This window comes from Anopheles stephensi, chromosome 2, assembly GCF_013141755.1.
Source record: "Anopheles stephensi strain Indian chromosome 2, UCI_ANSTEP_V1.0, whole genome shotgun sequence".
NCBI lineage: Eukaryota > Metazoa > Arthropoda > Insecta > Diptera > Culicidae > Anopheles > Anopheles stephensi.
Window position 1 is genome coordinate 49,805,172 of NC_050202.1, and position 20,825 is coordinate 49,825,996.

Consider the following 20,825-nt stretch of genomic DNA (forward strand, 5'->3'; position numbering starts at 1 on the left):
GATCAGTGTTTTCGGTTGGGAAGCTTTCTGGGAAGGAGTTGAAAAACGTGTCGAGTCATCCAAGTGCTACCTTTCAAGTTCACTTCGCATCCTTTCCTAGCGCGATTCGCGTAATGGAGAAGATTGTTGGTGCCTGGTTCTGTGTTGTCTTAGGCGTTCAGACGAATGGAGCGACCGAACCCGTCGGCGTACACGCCACAGATGGAAAAAGGGGTGGATTTTGTTTTTCGCGGTTGGTTTAAAATTGCTTAAAATCAATGCCATGTTTGGGTAAAGCACCGTTTAGTTGGTCAGCAATTTGGGAGCATTCCTTTGTTTATGTTTGCTTTGTTTGCCTTCTAATGGACGCCATGGACGGTACGGGCGATGGCGATCGTCATCCGCACGTTTGTGAATGCCATTTGCGATCGACTGGGCCGATTATGCTGAGCCACATATGGTCCAGGATGGACGGTGCAGCTGTTAAGCATCGAACGAATCATTTCCCGTTTAGAATCGATGCTAAACGCGATGTTTCGATTATTGTTTTGAGTCACTTTTTGCCTCACTTTATTGCTTCTATTTTATAGAATTTAAATAAAATTGCAACTTCCACTACAAGAGACGCTTCCTGCTAAAGACACCCGACTCAGCCGCGTATATTAAAGTTCTCAAAACTCCCATTCCGTGTAGCGTGTGATTCCCTTCCATCACGTAACAGTTGTCACAAAATGGTGGTAAAGCGACCAGGGGTTCCCTTACGTAAAACTCGGCACGTCATCATGTTTCGTTATCGCGTTACAATTTATCGGAAAGAATAACCAAACCAAGCACTCGCTCTCGCCATCCGGCATCCAGCCGGGCGACATGGTCCCGTTTGCCCCGGGTACATGGCATCCATTGCCAAACGCCCAACGCGTCCGTGTAGCCGTGCTGCTGAATGTGCGTGCTAACGATGCGTATCACATTTTGCCGTATTCAATCGGAACCTCAATGGGATGAAATGTATGAATATTAATAATCCCCTTGACTCGTACCGGTGTACACGTTATGGCGAGCGTGCTGTGAGTATAGGGGTGAGAAACAATGCTACGCCCAGTGTCACGGTGCGGTACGGTGCTGGCCGCGAGCATGTAAGCGGCAGCCTGTAATAGAATTTCGACCCCTTGTTCGCTCCGATAATGATACACCATTCTACTCTTTTGCGAGAACAACAAGAAAAAAGAGGGGATGGGTTTCTGGTAGGGTGTGGTGGATGTGGGGTGGGGGTGACCGTAATGGCGTCAGAACATGGATAATATAGCGTGCGGAATGTTTCTTTTTGTGCTTCGCAACAGTTGACAAAAAAACCGATTGGGGAAAATACGAAGCAAGGATCATGCGCAAATTGATAGGCCAAATTTAGGTGAGTGTTGGCTTGATTTGTTAAGGTGTTTTTTTAATAATAGCTGCTTTATTCTTTGTTTAATTAGTGGTCTTTTAATGTGGCTGCATAATAGACGGTTTTAAACTAGTAATTTATTTTAGTTTAATAATTAGTTCAAAATTGGCTTCTTCTTATAAAAGTAATGTTAGTAGTTTATTGAAAAACCGCTAGAGGCGCTAATAGAATGTAATTACGAGATATCTCGCGAGTGTTGTTAGCGCCATCTATTGACAATAATGCTAATTATTATACTTGATATTTTAAATGTAAAATTTGCAACGGTACAAACGAACATGAACGCTGTAACAGGATGGTTTTTGTTCGCGTTTGTTGGTTTTTTGTTTTGCTATTTTCATCAATGTAATAGTTGTCAGTAGTCAGTCAGTCATCAAGAAAATGAGGTGCATTTAGTGTCAGCATAATATGTTTTGTAGCTTTCTCGTTCGCATGTTTGATGTAACTGAATGCGGTTTTTAAATATACAAACTTTGCCTCATGCAACCTTCAGCAGCTTGTAGTTCAATGTTTCCCATAATTATAATGAAGAAGCCACAACGAGACACATTAAATTAAGCAGTCCAAAGGATATGGTACAGATGATTGCTGTTTTAATCGTAGGCTATGCACCTCGCGAATGCGAGATACAATAGTTTTTATTGTATGACCAACCTAAGAGCGGAAGGAGCGGCCGCTCGGGGCCTTGTCGGTTAGGGGAGCCTCTTTGGCGAGGGAACTACTTTCGTTTCCCTCTAATATCATAATTAGAGGGGCCTCAACTGCCATTCCGCTCGAGGCTTCCGAATATCTTGACCCCCCATCTGTGTATGACCACTTCGTAAAAGCAATTGACCTCAAGGATGAATGTGATCCATCGGCAGAAATCTATCTCACTACCCGTCTATGTGGTACCTATTCTAGCAAGCCGGAAATGGTAGGGACCTGGACCTAACCCAAGAAGAAGCATGACGTAAACATCATCCTGGGGGTCTTCGGTCGATAGAAAACTGATGTACCGCTAATTCATCTATCACCATTTTGTGCACTACAAAAATAAACGATATCCCCATGTGAAGACACACTTCCGGCAAGACCATGTTTGAATAGAAGTGTCTGAACGTATGGAGCATTACAACTGAGAAAGGTCTCGGCCTGCCATTTCTGCCTTTCTGTGACTTGATTTTACAATCAAAAGTCCCCTCGCGATGGGATCAGAATTCTTATTAATTATTGATTCATGGATTAAACGAACAGCTCAATGCTTCATTTACCTGCTTACTTACTTAATTATCAGCAGTTGCGAATCTATCGATCTAATGTACCTCGTATTGAGGGGACTCATATAAAGGCCTCTTATAAAGGGCCGGTTGAAAACATTCTGAAAGGACTGGCCTGAGCCATTTAAGCACTATTTTGTGCCAACCTACTGCTTCACAAGCAGAAGATAGTTTTCTTCTGTCATTTAGCCTTTAAAAAACTTGAAAAGCTATCAATAAGCTTGTAAACAGTATACGCCGGTTACAGAAGAAACAATAGACGACTTAATTAAAAAAGTAGTACAGTATGCGAACACGTGATTCATCTATGTATTACAGGGATTGATTTAAGACGATGTCTTGTGATTCGAACTTGACAGGCTTTTCATAAGATATCGGACAAAAATCCACTTAAGTCTTGTTATCTGAGATATTTACAATGGTTTCACTTAAACTTTAGTGAGAGTCAAGTGCCATCGAGTGCCTTAAATCGTGTGAAATAGCTATAAATCCCATTAAGCTGCATTCTTTTCTTAAAGAGCTCAAAAGATCCAGGAACGTTATTGTTTTACGTCAGCAGCTCTTAAGCAGCTAAAGAGATCCCTTCTTTGCTTCTGGCTGTATCGGAAGTAGCCAACATCTGTTTAATAATGCTGGCCAATTCTTTGTTTGCACGTGAATTTGGTCATAGCTGATATGTTCGGTTTATTTACAACTCATTTCAACATAAGTAAATTCCAAAATACGAGTTTGATACGAGTCCACGAAAAATAAAATTAGACCTTCACCTGTGTTCATATACTCACCTGTGGTAAGTTATCGATCGTCGTTTAATTGCAGTTTGATTCCAAAGAATGTCTTTTCAGCATTTATATGTGCGTAAACATAATTTATGTGTTTACAAAACACAAACACTTTTGTCTACCTGGGACATCGCTGTGAAAATGTCACAACATCGCGCATTGAACGAAAAACGTCAAACAGCAGCCCAGCTTAACGAAGCCAAACGTCAAACGTATCACACTCGCTTGACGAAACTATTGTTAAAAACGTCCATAATGCATAAAATAGTTCGTAAAGCTGCGAGTATTAGTCATCTCTAATATTTCGCCGTCTGGCGTGTTAAACAACATAGCTTTACAGCAAAGCAGGAAAGTGTTCGTGGCCGTCGCGCACATTAGTCCGTCAATTTGTTTAGCTTTGATTCACCAAGCGGTCGTCGTCGTCGGTGGTGGTGTTTGTGTGTGTGCTAGAAGAAAAAGTAGATCATCTCCGCGAACCAGAGCATCGCGTTACAGCACACCGTTTCTGTATTCTCCTCCAGGGACGGAAATTCTTCTTGGCTGGGGGCCACACCAGCAGCAGCACAATCCGTAAACCCACGTGAAGCAACCACATTCACCGTCCCGGGTTAGGCGGAAGCGAAGTGCAATGCACGGTACGACGGGCAGTGCAGTGAAATGGTGTGTGAATGGGTAATGGGCAAGAAGCAAATGAACGCGTGAAGTGTGTGTGCATCGTCATGACGGGTGCCTCCGAAGAAAGTAGCGATTGAAAGAAAGTTGATTGGTTCTGCGGAAGTTTGCCAGCCAGCGCCAGGTTGCACGCCGTTGAACGTGCCCGGGGGAGTAAAAAGAGTGCACTCGTGTGTGTGTGTGTGTGTGTGTGTGTGTGTGTGTGCGCGAGCGAGTGTGTTGTGAATAGCGAAAATAAAACGTCTTTCAAGGCTTTCTTGAAGTCGTGCCCCCGTGCAGGAAAGAGGAGCGTTTTTACAGCGTGAAGTTACAACGAAGTGCCACTGCCTACGGCCAAATTAGAACGACGCGATACAATCATCCGATACACGGCAAACGAGGAGTCCGCTTCCTGGTGCCCTGCCAAAAGAAAACCAGCTGGAACCAGCACGTCCCAACACACGCACGAATGCGAATGGTAGACGCTGCCCCACGCACACCCGGTCACTTGCCAGAGCTGGGCGCTGAACTACCGCAGGACAGCGACGTCGCACGGTGGCCCACCAGCAGCGGCAGCATGAAATGAGCAGGCAGCAATGGGTTCGCAAACGTTAAAAATCCTACGACAGGGTGTGCTGGCCAGCTTGACCGGTGGCTGGTACTATGACGTGCATCAGAATGTCTTCTGCAATGCCGTCCATCTGTACATCTGGCTGTTTCTGTTGTTCCTTCCGTTCATCATTTATATGGTAAGCTCCATACGGGACCCGGTACGAACAACAAAAACCATCCCATTCCGGTTCGTTCTGCATGAATCATCGTTTTCGACATTTCAGCTGTGTCGGCAGATCGCGTCTACTGCTGCGGTCTGGGCACAAAATAAACACCGACCAATAACAACAGTCCGCCATCGGTGCAATACAATTGATAAACATTCTCATTTATGAGCCGACCATATTGGTCGGATGCAATGTACACCCCCTTGACCGCCGTTAGAGTCCGTTTCGTATCGAAGGGCTTCTCACGTGATGCGTTAACAGTACAACGTTTATTGATAGCTACTTTGACCTAATTAATCTAAGCGGCGTTTGCGACACTGCACTAAAAGTCGAAGGAATGGCGATAGAACGCGACATTCGGATACGCACTATGGCAACCATTTCCGTCTACTGTGATCCAGTCCAGTCAGTCCACCTTTTGGTTGTTTTCGTTTCACTTTGCATCATCGCCATCTATCCGCAGCGTACAAGCGACAATGTTCCTCCCCCCGCTTCTTAATGCTCACGTAATTCTAACCTCGGCGAATGGACGAAGGTGCTAGGTGTCGGTTTGCGGATAAAGGGGAGCGTAGAGGGCCAGAGACAAAGCCCTCAGACGTTGTTTTTTTCTGTCGATTGATTCAAGTAGATCGTGTGCACCACCCATCCGCGTGCGAAGCGTGCTACTGTCGGCGGACAGCAAACAAGCAGCGGCAGCAGCAGCTTCGGCTTTATCCGGCCCGTGTTGTGCGAAGCGATGGCAAACGCTATTACACTTGACCATGGCCTTGTTTCATAATGATGTTTTAGAGACGCACGAAAGAAATAACACGCATCGTCATCCCCCCCGGGGGGCGTTGATTAAATAAGGGACAACACCGGGGTGACTGCTTTCTTATCGCGAAATTTGGAAATACTTTAGAACGATTCTATGCACACACCAAAAAAATCCCATCAGAAGCTTGCAATGCAATACGGAATGCCTACACCTTGAAACGGTATTGTTTAATCCATCGCCCCTGGCGCATTGCATGAGATGGGCCTTGTTACTGGCTTGGTTTTTGGTGTGAATTTCCCACCCATCGGAACTTGCCGTCAATCCCACGGCTTTACAGTGACGGGCATATAACAGTAGTTCAGTTCTCTAAAGCTAAAATCTTGCTTCTCCCTCATTAAATTAATTTTTCTTACCCAATTTCCTCTCTCGTGTGATAGCAGCAGTGACAAATGCACACGGCGCTCATTTGGAGTGGTGGCACAGTGGAAAACTAGTCCTAATTTATTAGCAAGCCATCGCTGGTCTCTCCGGTACGGTAAGGTTGGTGTAAACCTGTCTAACGTCTACTTTTGCCTACCAGTTTCCGGTTCGTGGAGGGTCCGCTATACGACGAGCTTGTTGTGGTGCGTAGGTCGGAATGGGGATGGGAAGGATGCACGCAATGAAGCAGTAAGCGAGCGGTGCTACACTGCAAGTGGACCTGTTCGCACTTTCATTTCTTGTGCGACGTTGGTCGATGCACAATGGCGAGGGCCGCGTTGGTGGATGTTTCACTTGTGGCGTCCTTGCTACTTGCGCGATGCATGTATAAGGCGCTTGTTTTAGAAGTTGTGTTCTATGCCATATATTAGTAAAACTAATGTAGAAAAAAGGAAAACGTCTTCAAAAACCTTATTCCTAAGTCTAAGCGGACCAGGGGCTGCAGAACTGACGAAGAATTTGAGACTCCATCACCTGATTCGCGTATCTTTAAGAAAAATTGATCCACGACTCAGAATGATCCTTTCTTCTTCTTCTTCTTCTTCCTTGGCACTACAACCTTGAAAGGTCTCTCGCCCTGCCATTTGTGGCTTTCTGTGACTTGATTTTACCCGTAGCAAAGGAGTCAAACTTCACTTATCTGGGGTCAAAAGTCAGCACCGACAACAACATTGATGTTGAGTTACACGCAAGGGTGCTGACTGCCAACCGGTCATACTACAGTCTGGAGAAACTTATCCACTCTAAGTACCTGTCGCGACGGACGAAGCTGGGACTGTATAGAACATTTATAGTCCCAGTACTCACCTACGCCTCTGAGACATGGACTCTGTCCAAAACTGACGAAGCCCTCTTAGCCGCGTTCGAGAGGAAGATGCTCAGAAGGATTTTTGGCCTAGGTATGTGTGGAGGGACAATGGAGGAGCCGTTACAACGACGAGCTCTACGAGCTGTACGATGATCTCACCTTCGTGCAGCGAATTAAACTAGCCAGGCTCCGGTGGGCTGGTCACGTCATGAGAATGACACCGGACGACCCAGCCCGTAAAGTCCTTTTAGGCCGTCCACACGGACAGAGGAGGCGTGGTAGGCCCAAATTGAGATGGAGTGATGGCGTTGATGCGTCCGCCAGAACGGCTGGGATAACGGATTGGCAGACGACGGCGCTAAACCGTGAGCGGTATCGAGGATTGTTGCAGCAGGTCAAGATCGCAAAGCGGTTGTAGCGCCTGATAAGTAGTAAGTAAGTAAAGTAGTCAGCCCTGCGTTCGGGGAGGCGATCCAGATGGGATTTGAACCCCGGTCCGGCCGTGTGAAGGCCCGTGCCACTGTCGCCTCGGCCACCAGACCGCCTCAGAAGGATCGTTTAAATACTGGAAAAGATCCCGGACCAGATGGACACATTGTGTTCCAAAACTTGCCGTCCATGTCTGAGATGATGACTTGTGCCGATCACTCGTTTTGACGGAGAATGCGTCGTCGATTGATGAGGAATATTATTGTTCGGGGCAAATCTCAACCTTCTCCAACCATTCCGTAACTAGGAGGGATTAGTCACTGAGCATTCAGGCCCCAGAAAGAGCTGCAAACATGCTTAAGTCTCAGGCAGATCTCCTGGTCAATTGCCACTAGGCTACCCGAGACTGTTTTGGATGTGGTATTTGACTGCATACGTTAAAATATCTGTGATGATTTTAAAGTATTTTGCAAATTTGAACGAATCGTCTATTTCTTTTCAACTTTCGTTTCGTATGGCATTATGCTTGTCATCTTGGTTTAAAGGATTATCTGGTTCGCATCTGTACACAAACAGGGAGTGCGATAAGCGTTTATGATCAATGTTACGTGTGTTGACAACTTGCTAAGCTGCCTTCCGGTACCCTGTGCTGGATGAAGTCCAACAAGAGCAGTCGATTTTTTGAATATTTAATTGGCATTGAGCGTGTGATGATGATAAGCATGATTTCAATTTTTCAATCCAATCCGATTTCGATTTTAATTGTTTCTATCCCCCACGGACAATCGCCAACATTTCTAATATGGTTCTTTTCCCCTCCATCATTTTATTCCAGTACTTCCCGACCACCGTAGCCGTATGGAGCATTTACTGCGTGCTGATCGCGATCATCATCACCTTCTTCAAGATGGTGAATGTGGCGCTGCACCGCATGTACGACCGGGCGCGGACGCTGTCGGAAACGAACCTGAAGAAGCCGGGCAGTGCCAACTCCGGGAAAGCACCGCGCGAAGCAGACACCGGCATCGGAATCGGTGGCTCGGGTGACGATGAGCCGGGCATTGAGATGCAAATCCTTGGCACGGTGGAAGTGGTCGGCGGTACGCCCCCGGTGAACGCATCGTCCCGCACGTCGGTCGAGCATCATAGCGACGAAAACAGCTACGCCAATAGTGCGATCTCGATCGACTACCAGGAGGTGACGAGTACGATCGATCTGAAGGTGGACGTACATCGGAAGAACAGCTCCGAGTCGAGCGACAGTGGGCTGAGCGGTGCAGCGGCCGGTGCGACGGGTAGCGGCGGTGGTGGTACCGCTAGTGGAAGTGTCGTTCCGTCGGCAGCTTGCAGTGACGCATGCTTCAGAAGCGATCGAATCGCGGAAGCAAACAACGAAACACCGTTCGGTGCGCCGGTGGTAAGATGCGGCATACCGGTGCAAACGCACACGGCGGAAGGGTGCGGTGCGGGAGGCAGCACGCACAAACGCTCCCTGTCCACGCCGAACCAGGATCGGTTTTCCGAGTTGGTGCTGGAAACGGTGATGCGCGAGATGACGCGAGAATTCGGTGATCTTCCGCTGGCGGGCGATGGTGCAGCTGGTGCGAGTAGCAACACGAAGGGAGAGTCGGGGACGGGTACGCGAGTGCTGGGCGGTGCCCAATCGAACGCCTCGTTGCGACGCCATCAGTACAAATCGAAGCGGAAACAGCGCTTCATGAACAGTCAGCTACAGCGCCAAATATCGCTCGACTCGGAGAAGCTGAACGGCGGCAATGTGTTTGCGGCGGACGAACAATCCGCCGGTGGCGGGCAGCCGGTGGCCCGAGCGGATGAAGAGGCGACCGACGGTGGGGCGCGTAATCGCCGCCGGCCGGGTTTGGGTACGGTCGGCGCGGAAGGCGGCATGCAGCTGCAAAGGCATCTGAGTTCGGAGGACCAAAATAACAAGTCGGTCGGTTCGTTGTTTCACCATCAGCTGCACCATCATCACCACCATCATCACCATCACCATATGCTTGCGATGCAGAATCTCGATCCGGACCTGTACCTGGATCACAACTACACTAAGTCGGCCGTACAGCTGGCGATGGCGGACACGGGCAGTGGGAACGATTCGGCCAACAGCAAGATCACCTACCTCCTGCACCAAGCTACCCCGATCCGGCGGGATTCGAGCAGTACCATGTCGGCGTTACAGCTGCCAACGATTGCGAGCAGCAGCGGTCCGGCGGGCGGTTCGATTGCCGGCGGTGTGTCGGGCGATGGCGTGGGGACGGCCGGGTGCGATCGGACCGTCAGTAGGGGTGGCAACAACGCGTCCGGCAAACGACGCCGGCACTCGAACACTACCAACAGTGGCAATGGTGGATCGGGCCGGCCACTGCCCCGCTCACTGACGTCCGTGAGGCGAATCAAAAGTGCCGCACTGGAAACGTGCAGTCCGGCCTCGATACCGAACCTCACGCCGACCCACCCGAACAGTGTGGAGGTGATCGGTGGGCTAACGCTGCGCAACCCACGCCATACGGTGCTGCCACCGCCGAGCAAGTGCTTATCGCGCAATCCGTACCTGAACTTGTTTACGAAATCAAACGAAGGCAGCAGTGGAACGGGGCTGGTGGACGTGTGCGGCGGCGGTGCTTCGTCCAGCTTTATCGTTCAGCATGGTTGTGATAGTGCGGCTGCCTTTGAATCGGTGCTACCGGGCGCTACGAACGCCGGCAGCGACCCGGTCTATCCGATCGCGGAACAGTCGGATGAAAGTACGCCGGTAAAGAGTAGTGCGGCTGGTGGTGGTGGTGGTGCGGCACGGATGGTGCGAGACGAAAACACGCCACCGGTACAGCGTTTCGATCTGCATTCCGACTCGGACGATGACGGGCTGGAGGACGACGATGACGAGGAGGAGGATGATGATGATGACGATTTAGAGGACGATGGTGATGGTGAGGAGGACGAGGAAGAGGAAGACGACGAGGAGCAGGAAATAAACATCGATGGTGAGGAGGGGCCGCAAGAGCAGCGTACGACTGAGCAAACGAAGGTAGAGGACACTCACTATCCAGCGGAAGAACTGAAACCGAACGCACGGATAGGTGATAGCGAAGAGGATCTCACACTGCACGACCAACTACGCCGATTGCACCATCAACAGCAGCAACGGCAGCAAAAAAGAGTGCCCGAAGCGGAACCGGTTCCGCTGGAGGAGGCTGGAGCTCCCGGTGTCGAATCCGACATCGAGCATCCAGACAGTGGGCTTCAGTCGACCGATTCCGACACGGAAACGAATGCCGGTTCCCGGTCGCCCTTGCTCGAACCGCGCGCACACCGAACGCATTCCGAGCAGGCGGTCGGTGCGGCGGCCACGCTAGTGGAAGCGAAAAATCCTGCATGCTGTGCCATAGTGCCTCCGAAGCTGATCGGCAACAGCGAGGTGAAGAAAACCGCCTCGAGTCCGACGATCAGCTGTAGCGACAGGTGCACCGACACGGTGCCACACCAGCACCGGCTCCGTTCGCCGCTCGCCAAAGCGTTCGAGGAGCCGGGCTGTCTGTCGTCCAGCGACTGGGAGCAGGCGAGCGCTAGTTCGAAAGATTTGCTCATCGCAAAGGACAGTCAAGGCACGACGATGGTCAAGGAGGGTGGAGGTGGAACTGGACTGAAAAAATCCGTAACCGGAAGTGAATCGGATCCACAAATTCCTGGTTCGAGTGGAACGACGAGCGGAAAAGCGAAGGTAAAGGATGACGGTAGTAACACGGGTGCCGGCAATTCAGCTGCCGCGGAAGCAGCAAACGATGGCGGATCTTCCCTCTCGGTGACGCAGGTACAGCAGCGCAATTTGGGAGCGATTCCGAAAACATCACCCCCAGGCCGCAGTGCCAGCGTTCGGCGGTTAAGCGTGGAGGAAAACTATCCCAGCGCGAGCAGCAAAATCTACAACCGTTCGCTCTCCCAACGGTTGCTGGCGGAGCGTATACCGGAAAACTCAACGGCCGCCCCGCTAATTACGTTCCTAAACTATCGCTCGGATGTGCCAATTCCGCCGATATATCTGCCGGGCAACAGTGCGCTGTCCGAGCAGCAAACGGCCAGCTTTACGTTTCGGCGACCCGCACCCCTACCGGCGCGTCCCTACCGGCACCTAAACTGTCGCCTGCGGATGCTTAAACCGGACGGAGCGAACGGTGGTGATGGTGGTGGTCCGTCTGCCGGAGGCAGTGGACCGTCGGCAACGCAGCCCGGTGTATCGTCTTCGTCCGCCACGTTCGGCGATTGTTGGCGAGATGATGATAATAACAATTGTAATTACTGTCTGGATGCGCTTGAAAATCCACAATCTCGGCTACAGTCGATCGCAGCGAGCACGAGCACTTCCGGTGCGAGTGGGTTTATCGGGTCGCGCAACATCTGTCACGATGCGCTAATGCCGGGAGCCGTCGCTGAAATGCCTTTAAGCTTCTACGTCACGGATGATTCGGATCGGTGGTTACGGTGCGCGGCCAATGTGATAAAGGAGCGGTTCGGTGCGCTGAATCCGTTGAATCCGTATCTGCACCATCATATGCACCATCATCATCACAACCATCGCACGATCAGCATCAGTGGACCGTCGACGAGCGGCACGGGTGGAGTGGTAGGAAGCATCGGTAGCATGGGCGTCGGTGGCAGTGGGCTTGCGTCCGGTGGACCAACGGTTGGGACGATCTCGTCCGCCGGGGACGATTTTAACACCGCGTCCATCAACTCGGGCAGCGGGATTGCGGACAAAACGATCGTGGCGTCGACCGATTGCAGCTTGTCGCGGGCGCAAAGCACGATCGATGTGGTGCCGCATTCCATGTTTGGCGAAACCGGTCCGAAGGTGCGCCCGAAGCGGTACTACAAGCTGTCGCTGCGGTTTCTCTGCTTCCGGGAGCATCTGAACATTTCGATGAACCGGTTGCAGCTGTTGGCGCTGTTCGACCGGGACACGAGCTGGGCCCAGGTGGTGCTGGCGATCGCCCTCTGTACGCTCGTGTCGCTGCTCGGCTCGCTCGTGCTGTACCTGAAGTTCTACGAGGATCTGTACGCGTTCATCTTCTGCTTCGTGATTGCCGGCAGCCAGTATTCGCTGCTGAAAAGCGTCCAGCCGGATGCGGCCTCCCCGATACATGGGTTCAACAAAACCGTCACCTACTCGCGCCCCATCTACTTCTGCCTCTGCTGTGGACTGTTGCTCGGTGTGCATCAGCTGTTGCGCGAGTACCAGCTAGGGCTGGGACCGGGCAGCACCGTTTCGATGGTGCTGTTCGGCTTTCCGATCTCGATCGTCGCCTTCCTCCAGTCGGCGCAAACGATTCTCGCGGTGGTGATACTGTCGTTTCCGCTCCTGTTCAGCCTGGGACTGTTCCCGCAGATCAACACCTTCACCATGTACTTCCTGGAGCAGGTCGACATGCATCTGTTCGGGAGCAATGCGTCCTGCAGCCTGCTCGCCTCGTTTCTGTCCGTCGTCCGTTCGATCGTCGCCTGCACGCTGCTGTTCGGGCTGGTGTACGGTGCACTGTTCGAAGCTGGCACGCAGCACGTCCTGTTCTCGATGTACTGTGCGTGTCTCGTGACGGTTTCGTACCATCTGTCGCGGTGCGCCAGCGATTACACCTACATCTGGGCGGTGATAAAATCCAGCCTGTTTTCCCACCCCGACTACGACGACACATCGAGCAAGGAAGATTCGAAGATATCGTCCGATTCGTGTGACGACGCGCCGAAGGAGCGGCGCCATTCGGGTGGGGATGGTGGTGGTGGTGGTGGTGGTGGTGGTGACGGTTCAGCCCGGTCGACCGATGAGATGAACCGCGACTTCGACGAGGAGGCAGGCCGGGATGCCGCTTCGAAGGAGTTGGACGACCCTTTGCCGAGGAAGCTGCAGGACACGGTAACGGCACGGCTGAAGAACGATGCCGTGGTGTGCGTGGTACTGTCGGTGGCCATGTTTAGCTTGCACTGCAGCACGGTGTTTACGGTGCTGCAGCCGGAAATCAACCACGTGCTGCATACCGGCGCCTGCATCCTTGGCTTTCTCATGCACTACGTCGTGCCCCAGCTGCGCAAGCATCTGCCGTGGCTGTGCATCGCGAAGCCAATCCTGAAGCCGGAAGAGTTCGGCCTGTTCGAGGTGCACAAGCTGTCCAAGATCATGTGGTTCGAGACGATGTACGTGGTGCTGTGCTTCGTCGAGCGGAACATTCTCTATCCGCTGATCTTCGTCAGCGCGCTCACGGCTGACTGTGAGCAGATTGCCGGGAAGTTTGGTCTCACGCTCGGTTCGATCCTGATTGTAGTGTGCAGTTTGAAGTGTAAGTCTTGCAAGCGTGCAAGGTTTAAAGGAATAACTCACTAAATACTCTCTCTTTTCGATGCATTTTAGGTGTTCGTAACGCGTACTCCGATACCGGCAGTCAGTACATTATACTCATCTTTACGGTGCTTTTCTTTCGGCTCGATTACAAAATGTCGAGCGAAACGTTTCTGTTGGACTATTTTCTCATCTCGATCCTGTACCGCAAGATTGCTGAATTTCTGCTAAAGGTAAGCCACCGGTTTTATCATTAAAACCGTACATTAAAACCGAATTCTATCTTCCGCTTCCAGCTGCAATTCGTAGTCACGTATATCGCCCCCTGGCAAATAACGTGGGGCTCAGCGTTTCACGCATTTGCGCAACCGTTCAGCGTGCCGCACTCCGCGATGCTGTTCCTGCAGACGGCGATCAGTGCAATCCTATCGACGCCACTCAATCCATTTCTTGGTAAGGCTAATGGGGGGGGGGGGGGGGGGGTTTAGGATGATAGTTTCACACCGCTTTTTTCACGTTACCGTCTTACGCATCCCAATGCAGGTAGTGCCATATTTCTCACCTCGTACGTACGTCCGATTAAGTTCTGGGAGCGTGACTACAACACTCGGCGCATCGATCACTCGAACACCCGGCTAAGCTCGCAGCTCGAGCGCGACCTCGGTGCGGATGATAACAACCTAAACAGCATCTTCTACGAACACCTGACGCGCTCGCTGCAACACTCGCTGTGCGGTGACCTGCTGATGGGTCGCTGGGGAAACGTCAGCCAAGGGGATTGTTTCGGTAAGCTGGGATGAGAATCGAAAGCATCGATCGCTTGCTTATTACAGCTGACTGTGTTCTCTCTCTCTCGTTTTAAGTGCTTGCCTCCGATTACCTAAACTGCCTCGTACACATTATCGAGCTCGGCAACGGGCTGTGCACATTTCAAATGCGTGGTCTCGAGTTTCGGGGCACGTACTGCCAGCAGCGGGAAGTTGAAGCAATCTCGGAGGAGGTTGAAGATAATATTGGTAAGTAGCAGGGTGGACATTAGAATCTTTCGCTGGAGCTAACGTACCTTCTCCTATCCCCCCCCCCAGGATGCTGCTGCTGCGCGATCGGTCGTTTGCCGCGTATGCTAAGTGCCAACGCAATGTTCACGACACGCTGGCTCGCCTGGCAGGTGATGGCATCGAAGTACGTGCTGGAGGGATACTCCATCTCGGATAACTCGGCCACCGCCACGATGCAGGTGTTTGAGTTCCGCAAGGTGTTAATCTCGTACTACGTAAAGGTGTGTGAAGCACAACCGTTGTGGCGATGTGTTGTTCCATTCCCCGACATTAATGTGTTGTTCTGTGTCGCTTTAGAGCATCATCTACTACACGCTACGATCGCCGAAACTGACGAGCTGGCTCCAGTCGCAGGCAATTGAGGAAGCGCTCGAACACACCACCGACCGGCAGTTTGTGGATTTGGATCCGGTGTTCAACATCAATCTGGACGACGATTACGATTCGCGGGCGGCGGGCATTACGCGCAGCAGCTTCTGGTGTGTGTACGGCGAGTGGATACAGTTTTGCAGCGACAAGAAGCGTCAGCAGCTGCAGGCGGCCCTTAACGAGCGTACGCCAAGAAAAACCACGGGCAGTGCAGCTAAAAACGGAGCGTCTGGTGATGCTAGTACAGGAGGCAATTGTGTCGTTTCGTCATCGTCCAACGCGAACGTTACCAAGGCGGAGAGTGGTGGTAGCAGTGGTGTGCTGAAGGAAGGAAAGGCGCCTTCGGAAGGTACGGGCGCCACTACCACTGGATCGACTGCGCTGGTGGACGGTTGGGTGGAAGGATCGGCGGCAGACGGCGGTGGTGGTGGTTCGAATAAGGCAGAATGCGGTGAGCCTAGTGGAGGGAATGGAAACAGTGGGCCAGCGGGAGCGTCCAGCGGAGCGAACGGTGCTGGATCGTCGTCGACAAATGGATCGAACGGTACCGCGAATGCCTTTTTCAAATCGGTAAGCGTCGCTAAAGCCGCTATTATCTTTGGTGCCCTTCTTAACTCTCCTTCTCCTTCTTTCCGTAGACGCGCGATTCGTTGGTGACTTCGCTGTGCATGTCGTTGGCACTTTTGGCCCGACGAACGCTCGCCACCGCCAGCCACAGCTCATCGTGCGGGGTGGAGTTCTTTCTGCACGGACTGCACGCACTGTTCAAGGGCGACTTTCGCATCACCTGCCCGAGGGACGAGTGGGTGTTTGCGGACATGGAGCTGCTGCACGGTGTTGTAGCGCCCGCCGTACGAATGTCCCTGAAGCTGCACCAAGACCACTTTCTCTGTCCGGACGAGTACGACGATTACGGCAACCTGTACAATGCGATCGATTTCCACACCAAGGAGCTGGTGATATCGCACGAGGCGGACCCGCTGTGGCGCAACGCGGTGCTGCGCGGTACGCCCAACCTGCTCGCCCTGCGTCACGTCATGGATGACGGATCGGATGAGTATCGGGTGATCAGGCTTACGAAACGATTTCTCACCTTCCGGGTGATTAAGCTGAACCGTGAGTGCGTGCGTGGACTGTGGGCCGGCCAGCAGCAGGAGCTGATCTACCTGCGCAATCGCAATCCGGAGCGGGGCAGCATACAGAATGCGAAGCAAGCGCTGCGCAACATCATCAACTCGTCCTGCGATCAACCGATCGGGTACCCGATCTACGTGTCGCCGCTGACGACGTCGTACGCGGAAACGAACGCACAGCTGTGCCGCATCATTGGCGGTGAAATCACGCTGGAAAAAATACAATCCATGCTGATCCGCACCTGGAAGCGGATACGGCAGCGCTGCCGGGAAGGTTGCAGCAGCGGCAGCGCCATCATCGAGGGCGAGATGACGGAAATGCAGGGCGTGTACTGCAACACGCCGACACCGAACAACACGCTGTCCGGTACGGCCGGTACGCTGTCGTACGGCAGTCAAAACATGTCGATCTCGGGCGCGGTGGCGAATCGGGGCAGTATGGCGAGCATTAACAAACCGACCAGCTCGACACTGTTGGCCGGCTTTTTGATACGCGAGCGGGATGCCGAGCGGGAAGCGATGGCGCTGGGTCTGACGTCGGCCGGTATGCGTGAGCGCAACTCGATCGCTAAGCGAGCCGCGGGAAGCACCAGCAAGGATCGGATCGATTGGGGCGCGCTGCAGATAAACAAGCGCGATTCGTTCCGCGAGGTGCTGGCGGAAGCGGTTGCCGCTGCGGCCGGTGGCAGTGGGAACGATAGTTCGGTCGGTGCGGATGATGAAAGCCAAAGCACGGCGGGCGGCAGTCCTAGCGCGACGCTGAAACCACAGGGCAGTGTCGAGTCGACGTCCGGTCTGGCGGCCGCCGGGTACATCCACAAAGCGAACGTTCCCTCGTCGATGCTCTCTGGCGGTGGGCCGGGCTTTAGTTCGGCGCTGGCCGGTGGTGGTGCGGGCAGTGGGGTAGCGGCCGGCAGTCGCATCCCGGGAGTGCCGGGCACGCTGACGTTTACGCTCTCACCACCGGACGATGCGCCGTACTCGTTGTTTGTGATGGCCGAGGCGCAGGCGGATGAGGCGAAGGCCGGCATTCAGTGGCTGCATTCGCCACCGGCGATCGGCCTGAACAAGAAGGTTATCATCGTGGATGCATCACAGGTAAGTAAAGACCACGTTTGGAACATTCGTTTTTCATTAAGACAACAAACGAGACTTACGTCGTGCAATCCTGTTTCAGATCTACGACTGTCTAGACCTTGGCCGTCGTATCGATGTAAGCTGGCCCAACGAACAGTTCCGTGCGAGCGGCGGGCGCTCGTCGTGGAAGGACTGGATCCCGCAGGAAGGTATGGTGGGCAACGTGGTGCACTACTGGCAACCGAACCATCCCGACCATCACTTCCGCTCCAACGTGAATCGTACCATTCTGCTGGTGAAGATCGGCGAACGCCATGTACCGATCGGTGAGAAAGGCATCAAGGAGTACAACACAATCGGGTTGGCTGCGACGGACCCTCTCACAGCCATCGGGCAGGGTGACGATGCTGGCGCTACACCGGCACGCCAGCATTCGCTGGAAGCGGGGGCTTCCGGTGAAACTGTTACACCATCGGCAGAACTACCCACGAACGAGCTGCAAACGAATCAGTGCGAGGAACAGGTTAGTTCCACCTCATGCGAAACCGCTAATCGGAGTGTTGTTGAAACCGCACCAAAGGGAGAGTTGGAGAAGAGTGTGCCGGAACCGGAGACGACGTCCTCAGTGGATGCGGCATCATCGACAGTTGCGAAAAAGTAACTGCTGCTACTCGAAAGACATCACAGGTACTGTGTGCTGCGGTAGAGCAGGTAGAGGCATTCAGTAATGTTGTGTTGTAAATAGCTATTCGCATCATCGCCTTATTCATGTTATAGTTGAATTACACGTTACGTAAATCGTACTGCGTCGGTTCGAATACTATGGAGCAGTACCGCTGTGTTAGGATAGTGGCCGCCGGATGTTGCGAGAGGTTCCTAACTAAAAGTCAGCCGTCGTTCGGACACCATGCAAAACCGAAATGATCGAGTGAGCCGTTTGCTGAACAGTTTTGTCAGTATTGCCGAACCGAATATGTGTCGTAGCGTTCTCAAAGACACAAAGACACACACAGTCAAACCATCACTTGTTTTTATGCAATAGCAGGGTTTTCCGGTTTTAAATATCTCCTTACTGTTTCACGCGTATTATGTTAACTGTTTTTTTAAATGAAACACACAAGCCACAATAGTTTCGTCATACAACCGAAATTTTATGCTGTATTTCTGTTTGCGTGCGCTGTTTATTTATGATAGGCATTTATCATATTACCAGCACCAGTTGTGGCAGGCAATATCGGTCCACCCTTCAGCATGGTTTCGATACTTTTCTCCTTCTTTACCTAGCTAGCAAAAGTAAAAATGAAATGAAATGCAAAAATCGGATGTACCGCAGGGAGAAGAAGGCGCCGGGGTAGATATGGCTCTGTTGTGCGCGTGTGTAAAAAGGGCGCGTCCCTTTCCCCTTCCCCCCACAAAAATCAATGGAATCGAAAAATAAAAACCGACACACACACACACACACACACACAAGGGATCGCGATGAATTGTGATAATTAACATGTAAGTGAAGAAATCATATATCGTTGTAATATAGATAAAACAAAGAAGAAGCAGATGGAAGAAAAAGGCTTGCCTCTAATACGCTTTAGGAATGGGTTTTATGGATTGTAAATGAATAGAAGAAAATGAAGAAAACATAGATAGGACCAGAACTAAATCATACGAAGGATTTAAATAGAACGAAACAAAGCTAACACAACAATGCTATCGACAAACACTCGTTTACAAACTCGTTATACCGAAACAAAGCAAAGAAAACAAAAAAAATCGTTGAATTATTAATATTGTAGAACACACACACACACAAACACACTCGAAGTTGACGGATACAACCCCGTTGCAAAATGCAAGGCACAGGCCCAGTTCCCCCAGGCTCCTCACCGACGCATAGCACGTCGGGGGAAAAAAGCGGGAAGCGAACCCTGCACACTGACTGGCATTAAGCGAATAAGAGAGGATTGCTGACGGAACTCCTTGTTTTCGTACAATGTGCGCCCCGTTCGTTCGCGCGCGATTGATTTTTTTTATAGAGTAGTTAGCCTAGTTAGTTAATTACTTTACACCGAATTAATCTAAACAAACAAAAACGGGAACGCGGGAATAGACGGTAGATTGTTATCAAAGTAGCACGGAAACGGAGCCGCCAGTCCATGCAAGCGGGACAAGCTGGAGTTATAGAATCAAACGCATAGCAACGCGAGAGAGAGAGAGAGGGAAAGATGCGATATAAAAGCTGTTTTTACTGTCTAAACTAGAGCATGTTGAGTTGTTCCATATATACATATACTATTTCGCTTTTGTATGTATATATCGGTTTAATTAGGAATGAAATGAATTGCAATGGAAGCGGGACGGCAGCGCAGCCACATCGAGAGCAAGAGAAGCACACTTGCGCAAACCGTACACACGGGCATGATCATATACAATACATACATACATACTATATACTGTATTAAAAACCGGGCAACTAAAACACTATCAAGCGACCATAGGATAGTGATCGAAAACCAAAACAAACGACCGAATCTATCGTGTGAATATAGGTGTGAGTGTGCGAGCCTGAATCTTGGAGCCTTGGGGCTTGCGGGGTAGTATTGTTTCCTGTTTTCCTGTTACAATGTAATCAAACTCTCGCTCTTGGAAATCTAAAACACACACACACACACACGCGGACACGGATTCACAAGTTATGCCTTTTTTAACAAAACAAAAATAAAAACAAAAAATGATAAAAGTTTTTCAAAACGTACACTGTAAGAAGAGAAAAAGCTTGCGTTCGAACGCTATCCGAAACCGTGTCTGCTAATCATGTGAATCACCCTAAAAAGACTGTGCGGAGCTTGGTTGGCCGGTGCTATTCTCATGACATAACCAGCCCACCTGGATCCTGCAAAGATTGATTTAAAGAAAGTTCATTGTCCGGGGTGTATCAAAACCTTAGTAGGCGCGTGTCGGAATGTGTCTCTTGGAAGGCGAGATCCTCCGGGTGATAAGATCTCTTGGTAGAAGCACTGTACCGGTGGTTCACTTGATGGGGGAAGACATTCGATGTGATGGTGAACACACAACAACAGGAGGCACGTCGACTGAGATCAGAAAGAGTCAGAGGGAAAGAAACAAAGTGGCGATGAACCTCGGTAGACACACAGCAAGTAGTATCGGAAATGAAGACGAGAGCTTGACGCAGCTTCTCACGGAACTTGGGGTCCTCCGTAGCTACTTCGATTAGGCCTCTTGGATTAGGCGCTCTGTGTTAGGCCTCTTGCACTATGCCCCGTGGAGCAAGCCCTTTGGACTAGGCCCATTGGAGCGGGCTAGACCCCTTTGAACAGGCCCTCTAAACTAGGACTAGGATTAGGAGTTAGGATTAGGATTAGGATTGGATTAGGCCTCTCGGACTAGGCCCCTTAGAATAGGCCCCTTGGATTAAGCCTCTAGTACTAAGCCCCTTTTACTAGATCCAATGAAATAGGCCCCTTG

The 20,825-nt window shown here is 51.2% G+C and overlaps 1 protein-coding gene across 1 annotated transcript; it reads left to right on the top strand.

The window, feature by feature from the left end:
• The first annotated feature begins 3,675 nt into the window (after positions 1–3,675).
• LOC118502529 (protein pecanex) lies at positions 3,676–20,094 on the top strand. Its single transcript, XM_036034794.1, has 10 exons — positions 3,676–4,861; positions 8,201–13,709; positions 13,781–13,941; positions 14,005–14,161; positions 14,252–14,494; positions 14,572–14,724; positions 14,794–14,987; positions 15,064–15,705; positions 15,774–17,366; positions 17,446–20,094. Exons 1-10 carry the CDS (start codon positions 4,709–4,711, stop codon positions 18,004–18,006), a joined length of 9,366 nt encoding a protein of 3,121 aa, XP_035890687.1. The 5' UTR covers positions 3,676–4,708; the 3' UTR covers positions 18,007–20,094.
• Positions 20,095–20,825: the final 731 nt, after the last annotated feature.